We start from the raw sequence: 19161 nt of genomic DNA on the forward strand, positions 1-19161 counted from the left end.
CTGTTCTGTAAGCATACTAAGTTCTTCCCTGCTCAGGGCCATGAGACTTACTGTTCTGTCTGCCCGGAACAGCATTCCACACTCTTGGCAGAGCTGACTTCTTGCCTAAACTGAAATGTCAGCTCCTCCAAGAGAATTTCCCTGATCATTCTGTCCTAAAGTAGCCCCCTCCTTTGCACAGCACCTTCCTTTATTTTTTTTATAGAACGTATCACAATTGGAAATTATCTTGCTAATTAATTTTCTTCTTTAAATCATTTTTATTTTTCAATTACAGTTGACATATATTATATTAGTTTCAGATGTACACCCTAGAGACTAGACATTATATAACTTACTAAGTGATCATCCTGATAAATCTTGTACCCATCTATTTTCTTCTTTGTTTACTGTTTGTCTTCTCCTACCAAAATGTAAGTTCCACAAGGGCAGGAATTTGTCAGTATTAGTCATCACTGTACCCCCAATACCTTAAACAATGCCCATCATGTTGTAGGTGCTCCATATGGGTTGTACAAATAGCTGTGTAAAGATAAGGAGTCATATTTTGGGAACACTAATCCAAATATGGTTAAATGGGATGCCAGAGAGTTCGTCCTGACAGTCAGGGGAATCCATAAGACAATTTGGAACACATATAGTAGTTGCTAAATAAATATTTGTTAAATGAATGAAGCTAAAACGCACTTAGTATTGTATTCCATCCAAAGCTCTGACCTTCTGCCTCCTCTCTGTCCACTTATTTAAGCTCAAGGAGGCAGTTAGGACCTAGGAAAATTTCTTTTCTGATGGTGCAAGAATCTACTCTGTAGCCTCTGCCCTAGGGACATCTTTGCAGCCCACCTCTATGTGTATACCATTCCTCTTCTCGGGGCTCCCTGGGACACTGATATTCTAGAGAAAGGACTACACCCCTCTGGCCCTTTTCAATGACTATAATCCAACTTCTACTGCCAACAGATCTAATGAATATATAATAGTCTTATGGCTAATGGGGCCTGTGTGGCTTAATTAGCCACTCTGATTACCCCTGGGGATTCTTAGATGGCTCCAAGGTTCTAGGAAATGGAATCAGAGAGAAAGTGACAGGGAGAGAGCAAACAAGGGACAATAGGACATGATACTTCTCTCTTGTCTCTTTTTTAAAAATGACCCTTCCACCCTGGCCGGTTTGGCTCAGCGGTTAGAGCATCTGCCTGCGAACCAGAGAGTCCTGGGTTCGGTTCCCGCTAAGGGCACGTACCTCAATTGCAGTTCGTCCCCGACCCTGGTTGGGGTTGTATGGGTGGTGGCCAGTCAATGTGTCTCTCTCACATCGATGTCTCTCTCTCTCTCTCTCTCTCTCTCTTCCCTCCCTCTCTCCCTCCCACTGTATCTGAAGATAAATGCAAAAATGTCCTCTGGTGAGGATAAAAAATAAACAAACATGGGCCTGAAGACCTAAGGGTTGAGGGTTAGATTCTGGTCAAAGGCATGTACCTGGTTTGCAGGTTAGATCTCTGGCCCCAGTCAGAGTTGTGTCGGAGGCAACCAATCGATGTGTCTCTCTCTCACATTGATTTTTCTCTCTCTCCCTTCCACTCTCCCTAAAAATCTATGGAAAATATCCTCAGGTGAGGATTAACAGCAACAACAACAACAACAACAAAAGACCCTTCCTAGCTCCCAGGTCTTAAATGTAGTACACAGCAGAGGTTAAGATAATGGACTTTTGAATTAGGCATGGATTAGAATCCTAGCTTTTGGTGAGTTATTTCATTTCCCTGAACCTGTTTCCTCATTGGTAAAATAGGTACCTACAAAAATTAATCACAATGTGGAGATTAAATAACATAATACATGCAACATACTTTGCAAACTTCATGACACAAAAGGGCTCTATTAATGTTAGCTATTATTATTTTATTATAATACAAGGGTGGTACCTAGAGAAACATACATCTAGAGATTAGGAAAAATGATGTCTTTGACCCAGGAAGGCATAAATTCTAGGGATTCCCAACAGCAGTGAAGTGCAGTTGTGCACCTTTCCCCTGTGTCAGGCACAGACAGGTAGTTTCAGGATGCTGCATTTTGCCTGTGGGAGGGTGAGGAGGTGACTAGAAACTAGACTTTCAGGGTCCAGGGATACCCCTGGGCTGGGACCTTGGACACAGGGCTCCTGAGATCTTTTTAGTTGTCCTCCTGACTTTTCTGCCAGAAAGTTTAGCTGCCCCTGTTGCTGAAAGGCAACAAACTGCAGAATTCTGGAATCCTTTCTTTCTTTTTTAAATCCTCACCTGAGGATATTTTTGCATTGATTTTCAGATAGAGTGAGAGGGAGAGAGAGAGAGAGAGAGAGAGAGAGAGAGAGAGAGAAACATCGATGTGAGAGAGACACATCAATTGGTTGCCTCCCGCATGACCCCAACCAGGGCCAGGGATAGAACTGCAACCAAGGTACATGCCCTTGACCAGAATCGAACCCGCGACTCTTTGGTCCATGGGCTGACGCTCTAACTGCTGAGCCAAACCAGCCAGGGCAGGATCCTGGAATCTTAAAGACCTGTAACAAGTCCAGTTTTGTCCTCCTGCTCCATCCCAACCCCGAGTCTATAACCTGGACTAGTCTAGGCGACTGCCAGGGCTGGGAGGGTGGGGTCAACTGCCTGCCGCCAGCTACTTGTGACTCACCCTTCCCTTCCCTCCTCTGGTTTCCCTGCCTGCCTCTTCCAACTTGGGGTGAAAAAGTTAGTTGACTTTGAGGCAGAGAATCCTAGAACATTCTCAGAGCTAGGAGGAAATTGAGGCCCTGAGAGAGAGCAACCCTCTCAGGGTTACACTCAGACTCTACACAGTCTGTCCTTACACATTAGTCCATGTCATTAACTCTTAGTGCCTCTAGCCCTGGCTGGTACTCAGTGGTTAGAGCATCAGCCCTCGGGCTGAAGGGTCAAAGATTTGATCCCTGGTCAAGGGCATGTACCTGGGTTGCAGGTTCGATCCCTGGCCCCAATAGGGTCGTGTGATGTGCCTCTCTCATACTGATGTCTCTCTCTCTCTCTCTCTCCCTCCTTTCCACTTTTTCTAAAAAATGAATGGGAAAAGACCCTTGGGTGAGGATTAACAACAACAAAATCTTAGTGCCTCTGGTTTTCTAGATCTCATTTTAAACATTAAATACTAAAATTGCTGGTAGCCAAAAGATAAATATGATTTCCAAAGCCAGTGCTAACATTTACAGTTTCCCTTTTCACCCGGCCGGTGTGGCTCAGTGGTTGAGAGTGGGCCCATGCTTTAATTAAGAGCTCGCCTGCCCTGGCCAGTTTGGCTCAGCGGTTAGAGCATCGGCTTGTGGTTCAGAGAGACCCGGGTTCGGTTCCCACTAAGGGCATGTACCTCGGTTGCAGTTTGTCCCTAGCCCTGGTTGGGTCATGTGGGTGGCAACCACTCGATGTATACCTTTCACGTCGATGTTTCTCTCTCTCTCTCTCTCTCTCTCTCTCTCTCTTCCTTTCTCTCCCTCCCACTCTATCTGAACAAGAAATGGAAAAATGTCCTTGGGTAAGGGTTAAAAAAAATAATAATAAAAATAAATAAATAAATAAATAAATAAAAGAGCTCCCGGGTTCGATTCCTGGTCAGGGCACATGCCCAGGTTGAGCGCCCGATCCCCAGTGCGGGGCATGCAGGAGGCGGCCAATCAATGTTCTGTCTCATCAATGTTTCTATCTTTTACTCCCTCTCCCTTCCTCTCTTTAAAATCAATAAAGAAAAAAATTTAAAGTTTCCCTTTTAACTGCAACACTCACTGCTCACATTCCAAGTCCCATAAATTTACCATTACTTCAAGAGCCAGCTAGTTCCCCAGAACATTCAGGCTGACCCAGCAAGGAACCCCAAGGGGCAGGCACTGGTCCTTGAGGGCCCAGGACTGATTACCTGGATTTCTGAATCTGGTAACCACACCAGAGCCTGCCATCCTCTTTCCCAGGACGGAGGGAGGGTCTATTCTTCCCTGCCCATCCCTGCCACTAGTTGGTGGTCCCAGAGAGGGAAACATTTGACTTGCTGGCTTGAAGCCTCAAAATTTATTAAGCTTCCACAAACCGCACAGATGGCAGTGTTGCCTGATTAAGGGGTGGTGTTTGTGTGTGGAGGGGTATCATTTTATAGTATAGGAGGAAGTTCTGATGTTGCATAGTTGGGGGATGTGGGCTCATTCGTTTTGAGGGTGAGGAGATGCCCAATATTTGCATTTCTTCCTCAGTAAAGCTAATTTCCTCCACTTAAAAGTGAAAAACGGGACTCAGACCCAAGCAGTTTCAGAAACTTCCCGGTGACAGGTGTGGAAAAGATAGGGGTGGAAAGTTAGGGACCGGGAGGCCAAACAAGAACCCTTCTCCACCCGTGCAGCGCTGTGGAGGTTCCAAAACGGGCTTTCCTTGGACTCAGGTCCCAGGAAGCCGAGCTTCACCAACCCTCCGAGAGAGTGAGAGGGATGGAGGGGAAGGTTTTGGGGAGAACGCTGCCTACTGAGCTCTGGCGGAGCCCTCCTGCTGCCCCCGCGTCCTGACGTTAACCCTGCTAGCTACCCGCTCCAGCTGTCACGCTTCCTCCTCCTCCGCCCAGCAGCCCTACCCCAGCCCGAGGGGCTCCCCTCCCGCGGCACCCGCCCCTCCTTCTCCGTTGGGTACGACGGGCAGCGGGGGGCTCGCGGGGTCTCTACCTTGCCCGTGGAGTGTGCACGGTCGGAGCTGAAGCGCGGCGCCGGCGCGGGAGCTGGAGCCGGAGCTGGTTGGAGGGGACGAGCCAGGCAGACACAGCCGCCGCGGGGCCGCCCCTCTCCTGACGACAGAGCTGCCCGCCCCCCACCCGGCCGGCCCTCCCGCGCCCGCGCCCTGCGCCCCCAATACCAGGATGCCAGTCTGGAGAGGCCCACATTTCCAGTCCACCAAACCTCGTTTCCCTCTCTCCCGAGTATCTCCAGGGCTCTGGTCTGTGCCTCTTTCTCCACATCCTACGCTTCTTATTTTCTTCCCGCCCTGGGGCCACCGGCACTGTTTCTATTTCCCCTTCATTCCAATCACTCACAGCTTCCCCCTTCATTCCACCCCTGGGAGACCAATGGGGGCGGGACCGCTGGTGGAACAGCTTGTCTGCCGCCCACCCAGCCAACGTCTCACCCTCTCCTAATTGCTGCTGCGGGAGAACTTCCCTTCCCACCTCCTTTCCATCCACCACTGACTAAATTCATACTCAAGAGATCCCACAGCAGCAGGGCCAGAGCTCCAGACTCCACACCCCAAGACCCAAACACCTCCCCCTCTTGGGCCCCACATTACTTGAGAGAATCTGCCCACTTTTGCCTCCAGGTTCCTCACCTCCGTAAAACCCAGACCCCAGATGTCTCAACCTTGTTTTCCTAAGTCTAAGGACACTTCCTTCTCTCAAAACTCAGATTACTCTGGATTCTGGGGTGGAGGTTTAGGTGCAAAGAGCACTCTGGTTTGTTCCACCTTTTTTTTTTTTATTGCCCTAACCCTCCCACTTTACCTGCAGGCAGTGGCAGGTGGTATAGAAGGCCTTTGCCAAAAGTAGGAGTGAAAAGAGATCCTTTCAGCTTATCCTGTCTGGAATCTGTTCTGGAGTTAAGACTCTGTTAGCAAAGTTGGTAGAGCATGGGTGAGAGACAGAGGCCTAGGGACTTACTGGTAGGAACTGGGGGCCCTGGCATCCTGCTTTCTAGCCCCGCCCCAACCTCTAACTCCCTCCTACCCTTCATTGAAGTAGGGCACAGTAACAAAGGCTTGAGTTCCTGGAATCTTCCCTCTTACACCTGGTGGTGGAAGAAAGGGGGAGGGGACAACTCTGACTGGGAGGGTGTATGTGTATATTCTGTAAACGTTGTGTGTATGTACATACACATATAATATATACATACTTTGGTGGGGGTTGAAGAGGAGGAATGAATACATGAGGACCTCTAGTGGAAACAGAGGGGTCTAAACAGTTATTGTTTCAAGACAGGCTTGCTGGAAGACTCCTCCTTTTTTTTCTTTATTGATTTGAGAGAGAGAGAAAGGGAGAGTGAGAAAGAAACATCGATGAGAGAGACCATCAATTGGCCACCTCCTGCATGCCCCCCACTGGGGATTTGGCCCACAACCTGGGCATGTGTCCTGCTCAGGAATCCAACCAGCAACCTCTTGGTGCATGGGTCTACCCTCAGCCACTGAGCTACACTGGCCGGGCAGGGAGATTCTTCATTTTATCAGAAATATAGCTGTTGAGTAATAAGGTTTGGGTTTGGGAGTATTATTACATCTAAACTGGAGATCTGAAGTAGGGGTTGGAGAGGGTCTGTCCCCTCTGATTTTTTTTTTTTTTTTTAATCCTCACCTGAGGACATTTTTGTGTTTATCTTCAGATAGAGCAGGAGGGACAGAGGGAGGAAGAAAGAGAGAGAAACATCGATGTGAGAAAGACACATAAACTGGCTGCCACCCACACGACCCCAACCGAGGCCAGAGACAAACTGCAACCGAGGGTTAGCAGGAACCAAACCTGGGACTCTCTGGTCCACAGGTCGACTCTCTAACTGCTGAGCCAAACCAGCCAGGGCTCCCCTCCGATTTTAAAAAGACATGGACTTTGCCACTCCTCATCTTTCATGTCCCCTTCCTATATGACCTTTTAGTCAGAAGGAATCATAAGTACTTTTGAAGGCCTATTTTGCACCCTCTTCCAATCGGTTTTTCTGCCCATGAACCTCTCATCTAGAATTACTGGAATGAAACTAATCCTTAAAGCACTCAACTTTCCTTGCAAATAACACTTGCAGTGATACACCCTATGTATGACCAGTATTTCTCACTCCATCATCAGATATGTCCTTATATGAAGTTAAAGAGTCTCCTTTTAACACATTATTTGAGACTTCAAAGTGAGACATGAGGTGATCTCTCTAATAAGGAATGAAATGAAATCAGTCATACTCTAGGCTTCTTTGCATCTTCTTTAGGATCTGTACTCCGTCATAGCCCAAGTCAGTTACTGGTAGGGGTGTGAGGGAGAAAGGCCAAGTAACATCTAAGGAGAAGGCGTCTAATGACTATAGTTCCAGGTGCTCATTTCTTTAATCAACCACATCATAAAAATCAGAAAGAAAGAAACCGCAATGAACAAAGGGAAAGGAAAAAACAACAGACTTGTTCTCCTCAGCTTCTTTCCCCTCTTCCTCCTCAAGGTGCGGGGCCACATCCGGGCCCAGGGCTGGGTCCCAGGCAGGTCTGCTAGGCAGACAACTAAGTTTCACTTCCTGTCAACCCCAGAGCTGAGGCAGGATGTCTCAGGGCATAGAGGGGGGCCAACGGTTGGTTGGGTAGTCAATAGAGGCCACTTTAGGATTCCCTCTTGCAGAAAGTTCCATGGAGCAGCTGAGTAGGACTAGTACTTGTACTCCTCAGGTAGTGGTCAAGACCAATGCATCCCTCTAGTTTTTAGGGGCTTCATTACACACACTTACTTCTAATCATTAGTAACAAGGCTAAGGACAGGCCCTGGCCGGTTTGGCTCAGGAGCGGCTGGAGCATCGCCTGCGGACCAGAGAGTTCTGGGTTCAGTTCCCGCTAGGGGCACATACCAAAAAAAAAAAAAAAAGACTAAGGACAGGATGCTAGACCTGGCAGGAATGAAGCACAATTGGTGCAAGAGCAGGCGTTAAAAACGGTAGTATTACACTTGCAATAATTGGGTATTGAATGCAAATACGTTTTTATAGTCTTTTTGAGATCTTCTGAGTTGGGCCTATGACACAATTCAGAGAGGTGGAGGACAGGAAGGCAAGCTGTTACCCCAGAAAACTTCTGAAACTTCATTTTAAAGCCTTAGGATGTTCCTAGTCAGCCACTGGAATCAGTTTTGTGTGTGTGTGTTTTACTCCTCACCAGAGGATATTTTTCTATTTGTCTTCAGATAGAGTGGAAGGAGGGCGAGAGAGAAACATCCAGGTGAGAAGGGCACATAGACTGGCTGCCTCCCCTACAACCCTGACCAGAGCAGGGAGGAACCAGAACCGAGGTACCTGCTTTTGACCAGAATCAAACCTGAGACTCTTTGGTCTGCAGGCCCACGCTCCAACTGCTGAGCCAAACCTGCCAGAGCACAGTTTTGTTTTTTTTCCCTCTTGATTTTTAGAGAGAGAGGAAGGGAAGAGGGAGAGAGAGATAGAAACATCGATGAGAGAGAACATCGACTGGCCGCCTCCTGCACGCCCCCCAACTGGGGATCAGGCCCACAACCTGGGCATGAGCCCTGACCGGGAATCCGACGGGCGACCTCTTGGTGCATGGATCACACTCAACCACTGAGCCACACCCGCCGGGCAGTTTTTGTGTTTTTTTTAAGTGGAGTAGGAAACCTAGTGTTGGAGGTGGTCATTAATCTGCCTTCTTCCTCCTCCCTGGTTCCAGCGCTACTGTTGCAAAGTAACCTAAACCAATGTAGGGGATTTGAAGAAAAGTAAAAAGGGTTGATAAGGAAAAAGCAACATGGGGTTGGGGGAGGGCAGAAGTGACACCTGAGGAGAGGAACCAGCAGCTGGCCCCTCCCAGGCTGGAGGGGAAACGAGTTTAGCAGGATTTAGCCCTGAAGGAACAAGAGCTGCAGAAAAGAACGGGGGAGGGAGAACTTTTGTGTTTCTATAAAGAGCAGGAAGGTACGGGGCTGGGCAGGACTGCGAAAGGTGTGACCGTATGGGCCCGTATTACTGGCGAGTTGCCCCCTTTCAATTCCCATCGCCCAGACTGGGAAGAGATGAATTAGAGTACTAACTGGATTCGTCCAGAAGCCTACACCCTGCCCTCTGACCCTGGGGCCCAGCCCCGGGAGGCTCCCGGCGTCGAAAGCCAGAGCAAATGAGCGGAGGTCACTTCGCCACCTGAGTCTCCGGGGCCGCCCCAGGGGCAGGGCCAGGCGAGGGCTGCCCGCCCAGCGAGGCCCGCCGCCGGCAACCCCGAGGCTGCCAAGCCCGCTGACCGACCGCTGCGCCCTCCGCCGTCTCGCGCGCGTCTGTCCGGCGAGTTGAGCCAGACGAACGGAGGCAATCGGCTCGCGACTTCGACGGTCCACCTTCTAAGAGAGGATTAGGGGTCTTCCATTCGCCCCCCAACAACACTAGTGTGCCCCCAGTGAGTTCCCGGAGTTTGGCCGACCGGCTCCATGTCCCCAAGTCGTCCTGGGACTTGGGCGCAGGCCAGGGCCTGAATATTCTTTGGCTCATTTATCAGGCCCCCTTTCCGGGTGCAGGTGGGCATAGCCCCTTTTCCCTCGCAGGTCCTGGACGGACGAAGAGTGCCTGTGAGGACAGGGCTGTGCCTCAGAATTTTCTCGGCGACCAGAGGACTGATTTACATGAAACAGGCTCTCAATAATGGTATCAGTGGCAGTAGAAGAGCCCACTATTTTTATTTTACTAAACTCTTCAGCTTCTACTCCCTTCTTCCTCCTTCCTCCACCTTCGTCCGTGAAATTGTGTCCTCTCCCTTTAAGACTAAAATGGTGGCTTGCTAAGATCAGGACTCCACTTCCGGTGGGGAGGGGGGCGGGACCCCAGCCCGCTCACGCCGGAAGTGGTTTGCGTTTTCAAGATGGCGACTCCCTATGTAACTGACGAGACCGGCGGTGAGTGCGGGAGGCGCGGAGCCGCTTCTCCCCGGGCTCTCGGGGCAGGGGTTCGGACTTGGAAAAGGGTCTGTGCCCCGCCCATCCCGGGGCCCCTCCTTTGCCCCGCCCTCCGGACCGCCTTTCCCATTCATTCTTTCCTACGGGGTGTTACCTGCGCCCCCTTCTGGTCTCGAGTTTAGGGGTCTCAGTTTCCGGTCACCCAAACCCTGGGGTCCTTCAGTGTTGGTCCCTACTACAGGACCGTCACGGGCCTTCAGATTTTCTTTAGCCGTTGAAGTTCCAGTATCTCTTTTGGGTTCTCCAGGCTTTGGGGTTTCTACACTCTTAGTTCCCTCCAATTCCTGCCCTCCCATTCTTCCCCTCCCCCATCTTTTAGCCATACCTGTTTTCTGCCCTACCCCAGCCACGTTTTAATTCTTTTTCTGGAACCTGTTATCTGTAGGTCTTCTCATTGCTACACAGTGCTTTTTCCACTCCCTCCCTCATCTTCATTGTTGGTCCAGAGGTGTGAAGGGAGGAGAACCCTAATATAACTTTCTGCTTGAGTTTTTTCCTTGATGGCCCCACCCTTTTCTACCTTGTCTGTTGATAGTGTTAGGAATTGAGGGATCTAAGGTGGAAGAAGGCAATCCAGGAATGTGTCTAGTGGTCTCTCCAGCCCCCTGACAAGTTGATAGAACCCCTACTCCTTCTGGCTAGAGAAGAATGCCCAGTCTTGCTGATTGAGATGCTGAAGTGTCTACTGTGCATGTGAGCTTTATGTGTTGAAAACTGAAAATCAAGATTTTCATTGTGGTTTTGCCTCATCCTAATTTCCTCATCTTTAGGAAAATGTGCATAGTAATATCTAGTCATTGATAACCAAATAAGATAGTATATGTGAAAGCAATTTATAAAATGCTGTGCAAGGCAAGTTACTGTGTTGTTTTTTTGTAGCCCTCATTGTGTATGCGTCGTCTTCTGTAGAAGTGACACTGTGCCTGTGCTGCGGTACATATGGTCTGTTTTAAAATGTGCCATTTATGCTTCTTGCTTTGCTGCTTTTCATGTTCTTTACACCCCAACCCACCTCTCCTATGATACCTAATGACAACTCAGGTCTCTGCTGCCTCTCCCCAACCTCACATTTTAAAGTGGTACAACCTCTTGCTCTACTCAGTAGGTCCTTCTTCAACTAGCTTCTTTTAATGTGTGCTTTGAAAATATTACTCAATTTCCAGTACATTTCTTTTTATTCTTAAGTGTGGTTTTTTGTTTTTTGTTTTTTAATTGATTTCAGAGAGAGGAAGGGAGAGGGAGAGAGAAAAAGAGAAACATTGATGTAAGAGAGACATCAATCAGCTGCCTCCCTCAGGCATCCTGACCTGGATCAAGCCTGCAGCCTGTGCGTGTACCCTGACATTTTGGGGTGAGGGATGAGGTTCAACCAACTGAGCCACACCTGGGCTTACCTGCTTTCTTAAACTTATTTAATGAAAATCCAGATATCACTTCTCACCCTCCCCTTCCATCAAGGGATATCTTCTGTACTCTATGACCATGTACAAGGAAAGGAAACACATTGCTTATTTGCTTTCCCTTAACACTTCCAATTCCAGATCATTGATCCACCATGGTCACACTAATACTCATGGAAGGTATTGCTATGCAGTTATAGCATTTTCTCTAAAACCTCATGGTCATCATCTTTTTTTTTCTCCACTCTGTTTCTTGTTCTCATTCTCAGTATCTCCAGCACCTTTGGGATAATTGATCTGATAGTTCCTTAGCATGAGACCATTGACTTTCCATAATATTTTCAAACCAGCTACACATCAGAGTCACTATAACCTGGACCTTACCTATGATACTGCTTCCCCTTCAGGTGATCCCCAACACTTACTTTAGCCTTCTTACCAGTCATTTTTTTCACTACCTCACAATGACAGAGTCAGCATTTTGCCCTTGTTAGGATCTGTGGTTCCTGACTTTTCCCATTTCAATGAGTCTGTTCCTACCTTCATGACTACCTCTGATGCTGCCCTTGTTAGACCTCTGTGACCAGCCATTATGGCACTATCCTCATTGCCTTTTTCATTCGTTTTGATCTTCTATATTAAGCAAGCACTCATGTTATAACCATCAACTGTTTTCTTGGCTTCTGCTTCTAGGCCATGGCATATAGTTAGAGAAAAAGCATAGAAGCTAGCAGATCCAGTGTCATATAACTTAATGTTAACTTCTTCAAGATCACAGATTCTGCCCTGGCCGGTTTGGCTTAGCAGTTAGAGTGTCGTCCTGTGGTCCGGAGAGACCCGGGTTCGGTTCCTGCTAAGGGCACGTACCTCGGTTGCAGTTTGTCCCCGGCCCTGGTTGGGTCGTGTGGGTGGCAACCACTCGATGGTCCCTTTCACGTCGCTGTTTCTCTCTCTCTCTCCCTCCCATTCTATCTGAACAAAATATCGAAAAATATCCTTAGGTGAGGATAAAAAAAAAAAAGATCACAGATTCTCTCCAAATATTTTTTCTTGGTTTGCTTACATTCTCCCATGGTTATTTCCCCAACCTTTTCTAGCTCTCCATAGCCCTCCCTTTTAATTTTCTCTCTTGTGGCAGATGACCTCACTTTCTATTTCACTGAAAAATCAAGTCTATCATTTCTGTTTCTTTCCTGTCCACAGCTTGATTTCTTGAATGTCAGGACTATACATACTGTTTCCATTTCCTTACTGCTTATTTATTCCTTAACTCTTTACAATTTTTATTTCTAGCACCAACCTCTCTCCTGAGTTGCCAGTTCCCTTTTATTTGGTAAATAGCTTTCATTTGTGGATATATTGTCACACTTCAAATACAATCTGACCAAAATCAATATCAATTTTTTCCCCCTTATTTCTTTTATTTCTTCTAGCCAACCCAAAATCAACTTTTTTTGCATTATTTCTCTTCCTCTTTCTCTCTCTTATTAAAATTTTAAATAGACTTTATATTTTAGAACATTTTTAGATTTATAGAAAAAATTGTATTTATTTATTTATTGATTCCAGAGAGAGAAGAATGGAGCGCGAGAGAGAAACATTGACTTGTTGTTCCACTTATACATGCACTCACTGGCTGCCCCCTGCATGTGCCCTGACTGGGGATCAAACCCACAACCCTGGTGCATCAGGCCAGTGCTCCAACCAAATGAGCTACCTGGCCAGGGCCTAGGTTTATAGAAAATTTGAGAAGATGATACAGACAATTACTATATACCTTACAATCAGTTTCTCCTATTATTAACATCTTACATTAGTATGGTACCATATTGCAATTAATGAACCAATATTGATACATTATTATTAATTAAAGCTCATACATTATTCAGATTTTTTTTATTTCATTGGTATGTGTCCTTAGCAGGAACCGAACCCAGGACTCTCTAGTCCGCAGGCTGACGCTCCAACCACTAAGCCAAACCAGCCAGGGCTGATTTTCTTATTTTTTTACCTAATTTTTTTTGTTTGTTTGTTCTAGGATCTCATCCAGGACACCACATAACATTTAGTTCTCATATCACCTTAAGCTTCTATTGGCTGTGACAGTTTCTCAGACTTTTTTTGTTTTTGATGACTTTGACAGTTTTGAGGAGTACCTGTCAGGTATTTTGTAGGATACCCCTGTACTGGAATTTGTCTGATGTTTTTCTAGAGTTTTGTGTTTGGGGATCGACCATCGAGGAAAAGTGACATTTTATTTATTTATTTTTTTATATATATAATTGATTTTTTTTGGAGAGAAGGGAAGGGAGAGAGAGAAACATCAGTGTGGGAAGCATCAATTAGCTGCCTCCTGCACAACCTGGGCATGTGCCCTGATCTGGGAATCAAACTGGGACCTCTCAATCCATGGGAGGACACTAAATCCACTGGGCCACACTGGCCAGGCTAAAGTGACATTTTCATCATATCATGCCAAGGATAAATGATTTTTTACTATTGATATTGACCGTGATGACCTGGCTATGGTACTGTTTGTAAGATTTCTCCACTATAAAAGTTACTCTTTTTCCTTCTCCTTTCATGCTGTATTCATTAGAAGAAAGTCACTATTAGTAGCCCATAATTTTTTTTCCTTTTTGAAAAATATTTTAAATTACAGTTAACATTCAGTATTATATTAGTTTCAGGTGTAGAAAATAGTGGTTAGACATTTATATAACTTACAAAATGATCCCAATAATTCTTATACCCACCTGATACCATATATAGTTATTACAATATTATCAACTATATTCCCTAAGCTGTGCTTTACATTCTGTGACTATTGTGTAACTGTCAATTTGTACTTTTTAATCCCTTCATCTTTTTCACCCAGCCCCCCAACTTCCCTTCTGTTTGGCAACTATCAGTTTGTTTTCCATATCTATGAATTTGTTTCTGTTTTGTTTGTTGTTTATTTATTTTTTTTAGGTTCCACGTATAAGTGAAATCATATGGTATTTATCTTTCTCTGGCTTATTTCACTTAGAATAATATCCTGTAGGTCCATCCCGGTTGTCACAAATGGTAAGATTTAATTCTTTTTTTATGGCCAAGTAATATTCAATTGTATATGTATACAACATATACTTAATCTATTTCTCTTTTGATTGGAGCATGAATCCATGTTCAGTTAAAGTAATTATTGATAAGTATATAGTTATTATCATTTTATTGTCTTCTGATTATTTTTATAGTTCTTCTTTGTTCCTTTATTATTCTCTTGCTCTCTTATATATTGATGATTTTCTGTAGTGTTGTGTTTGGATTCCTTTTTTTAAATTTCTGTTTTTCTTTATTGATTTGAGAGAGAGAGAACATCAATTGGCCTCCTCTTGCACACCCCCTACTGGAGATTTGGCCCACAACCTGGGCATTTGTCCTGATTGGAAATCGAACCAGTGACCTCTTGGTGCATGGGTCGACACTCTACCATTGAGCCACACAGGCCAGGTGGATTCCTTTCTCTTTATTTCTTGTATATCTCTTGTAGAAATTTGGTTGGTGGTTACCATGTGCTTCATATATACTATGTTTATAGCACTCTGTTTTAAGTTGGTAGCTTAAGTCACATTCTGAAATCACTACTATTTTCACTCACCCACTCTGTGTTTTTAATTTTGTCATTATTTTTTACATCTTTTGTGTGTGTGTCTGTATCCCTTAATATATTGTTGTAATTACACAACAATATATGATCTTCCTACTTTTGCCTTTTAACCTTTGTACTAGCTTTAGTGGTAGTTGATATACTGCTTTTATTGTGTTTGCCTTTGTCCGTGAGATTTTTTTTTTTACCATGTTTTCTTTCTTTTTTTAAAAATTGAATTTATTGGGGTGACATTGGTTAATAAAATTATACAGGTTTCAGGTATACAATTCTACAATACTCTTCATGATAGCTTATTCATGTTTTTTTCTTCTTCTTTCTTCCCTCCCTCCATCCTCCCCTTTCTTTCTTCTTTCTTCTTCTTCTTGACCCTTTAACAGTTCTTGTATTATTGGTTTGATGGTAATGAACTTCAGTTTTCTCTTGTTTGGGATTAACACCCACACTTGAAGAGTGGAGAGTTCTGCTCCCTTCCTTAAAGACAGATTATTTACATACATTATTTGGAATTCTTCTGCACAGGATATTTGTCTCTTCTGCCCCATGTATTAATTCAATCATTTATTTATGTCAGAATGGACTTCAGGTTATAATACAATACTGTTTTATTTATTTTATTGCTCAAATGTTCCCACTTTGGACACTGGGAGCTCTTTTGGTTGGCCCTCTGTCCCTTTGGCATATCCCATTAGTGTAGGTTTGTGTTTTTGTTTTGTTTTAGCTCATCCTTACTTTCTGGCACTAGAAGATGCTCCAGGATCATCTTGCATATTTCTGCTCCAGTACTGGAATCAGCCATTTCTCCAAGGAATCCTTGTTCCTTTTATTGGGGAATGGTATAGGAAACCAAAATCAGAGCACTAGACGTTTTTGCTGCTTTTGGGGTATTGTTTTACATCATTTACTTCTCTCTTGCCCCTTGTCCCACACACACACCAGTTGTCAAAATATTTTTCTATTCCCACTGTCATTACCCTTATCCCATTTTCAATACTTGTTAGCTATATGGCCTTGGAAATTTTCTTTTCTTTCTTTTTTTTTTTTTTGGTTAATCTTCACCTGAGGATATATTTTCCATTGATTTTTTTAGAGAGAGTGGAAGGGAGAGAGAGAGAAAGAAACATTGACATGAGAGAGACACATTGGTTGCCTCCCGCTTGTGCCCTGACCTGGGCCGGGGATTGAACCTGCAATCCTTTAGTGCACAGGCCAGCACTCTAACCACTAAACCACACTGGCCAAGGAGGCCTTAGAAATTTTAAGTCTTGGGAATCTAAGCCTTAATTTTCTTATTAGTGAAATAGTACTGACTCCTAAAGGTAAGATTATTGTGAGAATTAAAATTTAAATGAAATAATGTACATATCTGGCACATAGAAAGTGCTCAACAAATGATTCTGTAATTATTGCTGTTATGTAAGGATTATTAATATGGATTAAGAGAGATTATATGTGCAAAGTATCAAGCAGAGTACTTGAGTCATTCTAAGTACGTCATAAAATTCTAGTTTCTTCTATCCTGCAAATATTGCTGTGACCTCCTAAGTAGTAGTCTTTTTTTTTAATCCTCACCTGAGGATATTTTTACATTTATCTTCAGATAGAGTGGAAGGGAGAGAGAAACATTGTCTGGTTGCCTCCAACACAACCCTGACCAGGGCCAAGGACCAAACCACAACCGAGGTACATGCCCTTGACCAGAATCAAACATCGTGACTCATTGGTCCATGGGCCAACACTCTAACTACTGAACCAAACCGGCCAGGGCAGTAGTCTTTTTTTAAAGTTGACTTTTAGAGAAAGAGGAAGGGAGAGGGAGAGAACAAAAGAAACATTGATGTGAGAGCACAAAATTCATCAGCCTCCCACACACCATCCTACCGGGGATCAAGCCTACAACCTGGGCCTGGGCCCTGACTGGGAATTGAACCAGGTGCACAGGACAATTCCCAAACAATTGAGCAACAACAGCTAGGGAAGTGTTTTTTATTTTATTTTAAATTTTCAATTACAGTTGATGTACATTACTATTAATTGCAGCTGTACACCCGATTTAACATTACATATAACTTACTGAATGATCATCCCGATAAATCTCACATCCATCTGACACCATTCAGTTATTAGAATATTATTAACTATATTCCCTATAACTATTCTGTAACAACCAATTTACACTCCTTAATCCCTTTACCTTTTTCACTCATCCCCCAACCCACCTCCCATCTGGCAACTGTCAAAAGGTTTTCTGTATCTATGAATCTGTTTCTTTTTTTTCTTGTTTATTTTGTTTTTTAGATTCAATTATTAATATATGTGTATTTATTGCCATTTTATTGAAATATGTTTTTATTGATTGTTTAGAGAGAGAGGAAGGGAGACAGAGATAGAAACATTCATGTGAGAGAGATACATCTATCGGCTGCCTTCTGCATGCCCCTTGAGCCTACAACCCGGGCATGTGTTCTGACGGGGAATCGAACCAGGACCTCTCAGTCTATGGGATGATGCTCAGTCCATTGAGCCACACTGGCCGGACTCTATCTATCTATCTATCTATCTATCTATCTATCATCTATCTATCATCTATCTATCCATACATACATATACATATACATATTTTTTTTTCCATTTTTGTTCAGATAGAGTGGGAGGGAGAAAGAGGAAGAGAGGGAGAGAGAGAGAAGCATTGATGTGAGAGAGACACATCGACTGGTTGCCTCCTGCATGACCCCAACCAGGGCTGGGTACAAACCACAGCTGAGGTACATGCCCTTGACTAGAATTGAACCCGAGACTCATTGGTCCACAGGCCAGTGCTCTAACCACTGAACAAAACCAGCAGGGTGAGCTATATTTTTAATTAATTTATTTTTTTCTTTTTGAAGAAGATCCTTTAATATTTCATATAATACTGGTTTGTTGGTGATGAACTCCTTTTAGCTTTCTCTTATCTAAGAAGCTCTTTATCTGTCCTTTAATTCTAAATGATAGCTTTGCTAGGTCCTTGTTTTTCATCACTGAATATTTCTTGCAAGCCCTTTTTAAAAAATAATCCTCACCTAAGGATATTTTCCCATTGATTTTTAGGTAGAGTGGAAAGGAGGGAGGGGGAGAGAGAAAGAGAGAAACATAGATGTGAGAGAGACACATTGATTTGTTGCCTCCCATATGACCCTGACCCAGGGCTGGAGATTGAACCTACAACTCAGGTATGTGCCCTTGACCAGGAGTCAGACTCACAACCTTTTGGTTGTGGGCCAGTGCTCTAACCCCTGAGCCAAACTGGCCAGGGCTTGCCAAGTCTTTTGGCTTGCAAAGTTTCTATTGATAAATCAGCTGACAGTCTTATGGGAGCTCCCTTGTAGGTAACTAACTGCTTTTCTCCTTCTGCTTTTAAGATTCTCTCATTGTCTTTAACCTTTTGCTTTTTAATTATGATGTATCTTGGTGTGGGCCTCTTTGGGTTCATCTTGTTTGGGACTTTCTGTGCTTCCTGGACTAGTATGTCTATTTCCTTCACCAAGTTAGGGAAGTTTTCTGTCATTATGTTTTCAAATAGGTTTTTAATTTCTTGTTCTCTCTCTTCTTCTGGCACCCCATTATGTGAATGTTTATATGCTTGAGGTTGTCCCAAGGCTCCTTACATTATCCTCTTTTTTATTTTTAGATTCTTTTTTCTTTTTGCTGTTCTTATTGGGTGTTTTTTGCTTCCTTATATTCCAAATCGCTGATTTGATTCTTGGCTTTATCTACTGTACTGTTGATTCCTTGTAAATTATTCTTCATTTCAGTTAGTGTATTGTTCATTTCTGACTTGTCCTTTTTTATGCTGTTGAAGTTCTCAGAAAGTTCATTGAATATCTTTATAACCAGTGTTTTGAACTGTGTATCTGGTAGATTGTCTGTCTCTGTTTTTTTAGTTCTTTTTCTGGAGTTTTGTTCTGTTCTTTAATTTAGGACATGATTCTTTGTCTCCTCATTTTGGCAGCCTCCTTGTGTTTGTTTCTATGTATTAGGTAGAGCTGCTACATCTCCCAGCCTTGGTAGAGTGGCCTAATTGAGTAGGTGTCCTGTAGAGTCCAGTGGCACAGCTTCCCTGATCACCCAAGCTGGGCACTCTATACTCTTCCCTCCATTTGGACTGTGTACATCCTCCTCTTGTAGTTGGGCCTTTATTGTCTTTGGAAGGGATTTACCCCCAGGCCAATTGACTGTAAGGGCTTGCTGTAACCACTGATCTACAGTCTCTAACCACTGTGGAGGATCACTTGTGCAGGGCCCACCCCACAGAGCAGGATTTACTTTAGCAGGTCTCTGTTGCTCACTGAGTCTGTGGTTTGAGTGTGTCACTTGTAGAGGTGGTTGGGTGGTGGTACTTTGACA

General features: G+C 44.4%; 2 protein-coding genes across 3 annotated transcripts in view; one reads left to right on the plus strand and one right to left on the minus strand.

The window, feature by feature from the left end:
* DGKA (diacylglycerol kinase alpha) overlaps window positions 1-5673 on the minus strand; it is a 28031-nt gene extending 22358 nt beyond the window's left edge. The window contains exon 1 of one of the 2 annotated variants that reach the window (XM_036250895.1): window positions 5536-5673. The gene's annotated coding sequence lies outside the window, so the exon portion shown is untranslated. Of the gene's footprint in view, window positions 1-4708; window positions 4810-5535 lie in introns of those variants that run through there. The other variant, XM_036250896.1, reaches the window with a different exon arrangement.
* Window positions 2064-19161, plus strand: part of PYM1 (PYM homolog 1, exon junction complex associated factor) — a 33254-nt gene continuing 16156 nt past the window's right edge. The window contains 3 exon segments of the mRNA XM_036251538.1: window positions 2064-2079; window positions 4396-4492; window positions 9551-9663. Of these exon segments, the coding sequence (XP_036107431.1) occupies window positions 2064-2079; window positions 4396-4492; window positions 9551-9663 (226 nt within the window).

Source organism: Molossus molossus, unplaced genomic scaffold, assembly GCF_014108415.1.
Source record: "Molossus molossus isolate mMolMol1 unplaced genomic scaffold, mMolMol1.p scaffold_m16_p_10, whole genome shotgun sequence".
In the NCBI taxonomy this organism is placed as follows: Eukaryota; Metazoa; Chordata; class Mammalia; order Chiroptera; family Molossidae; genus Molossus; species Molossus molossus.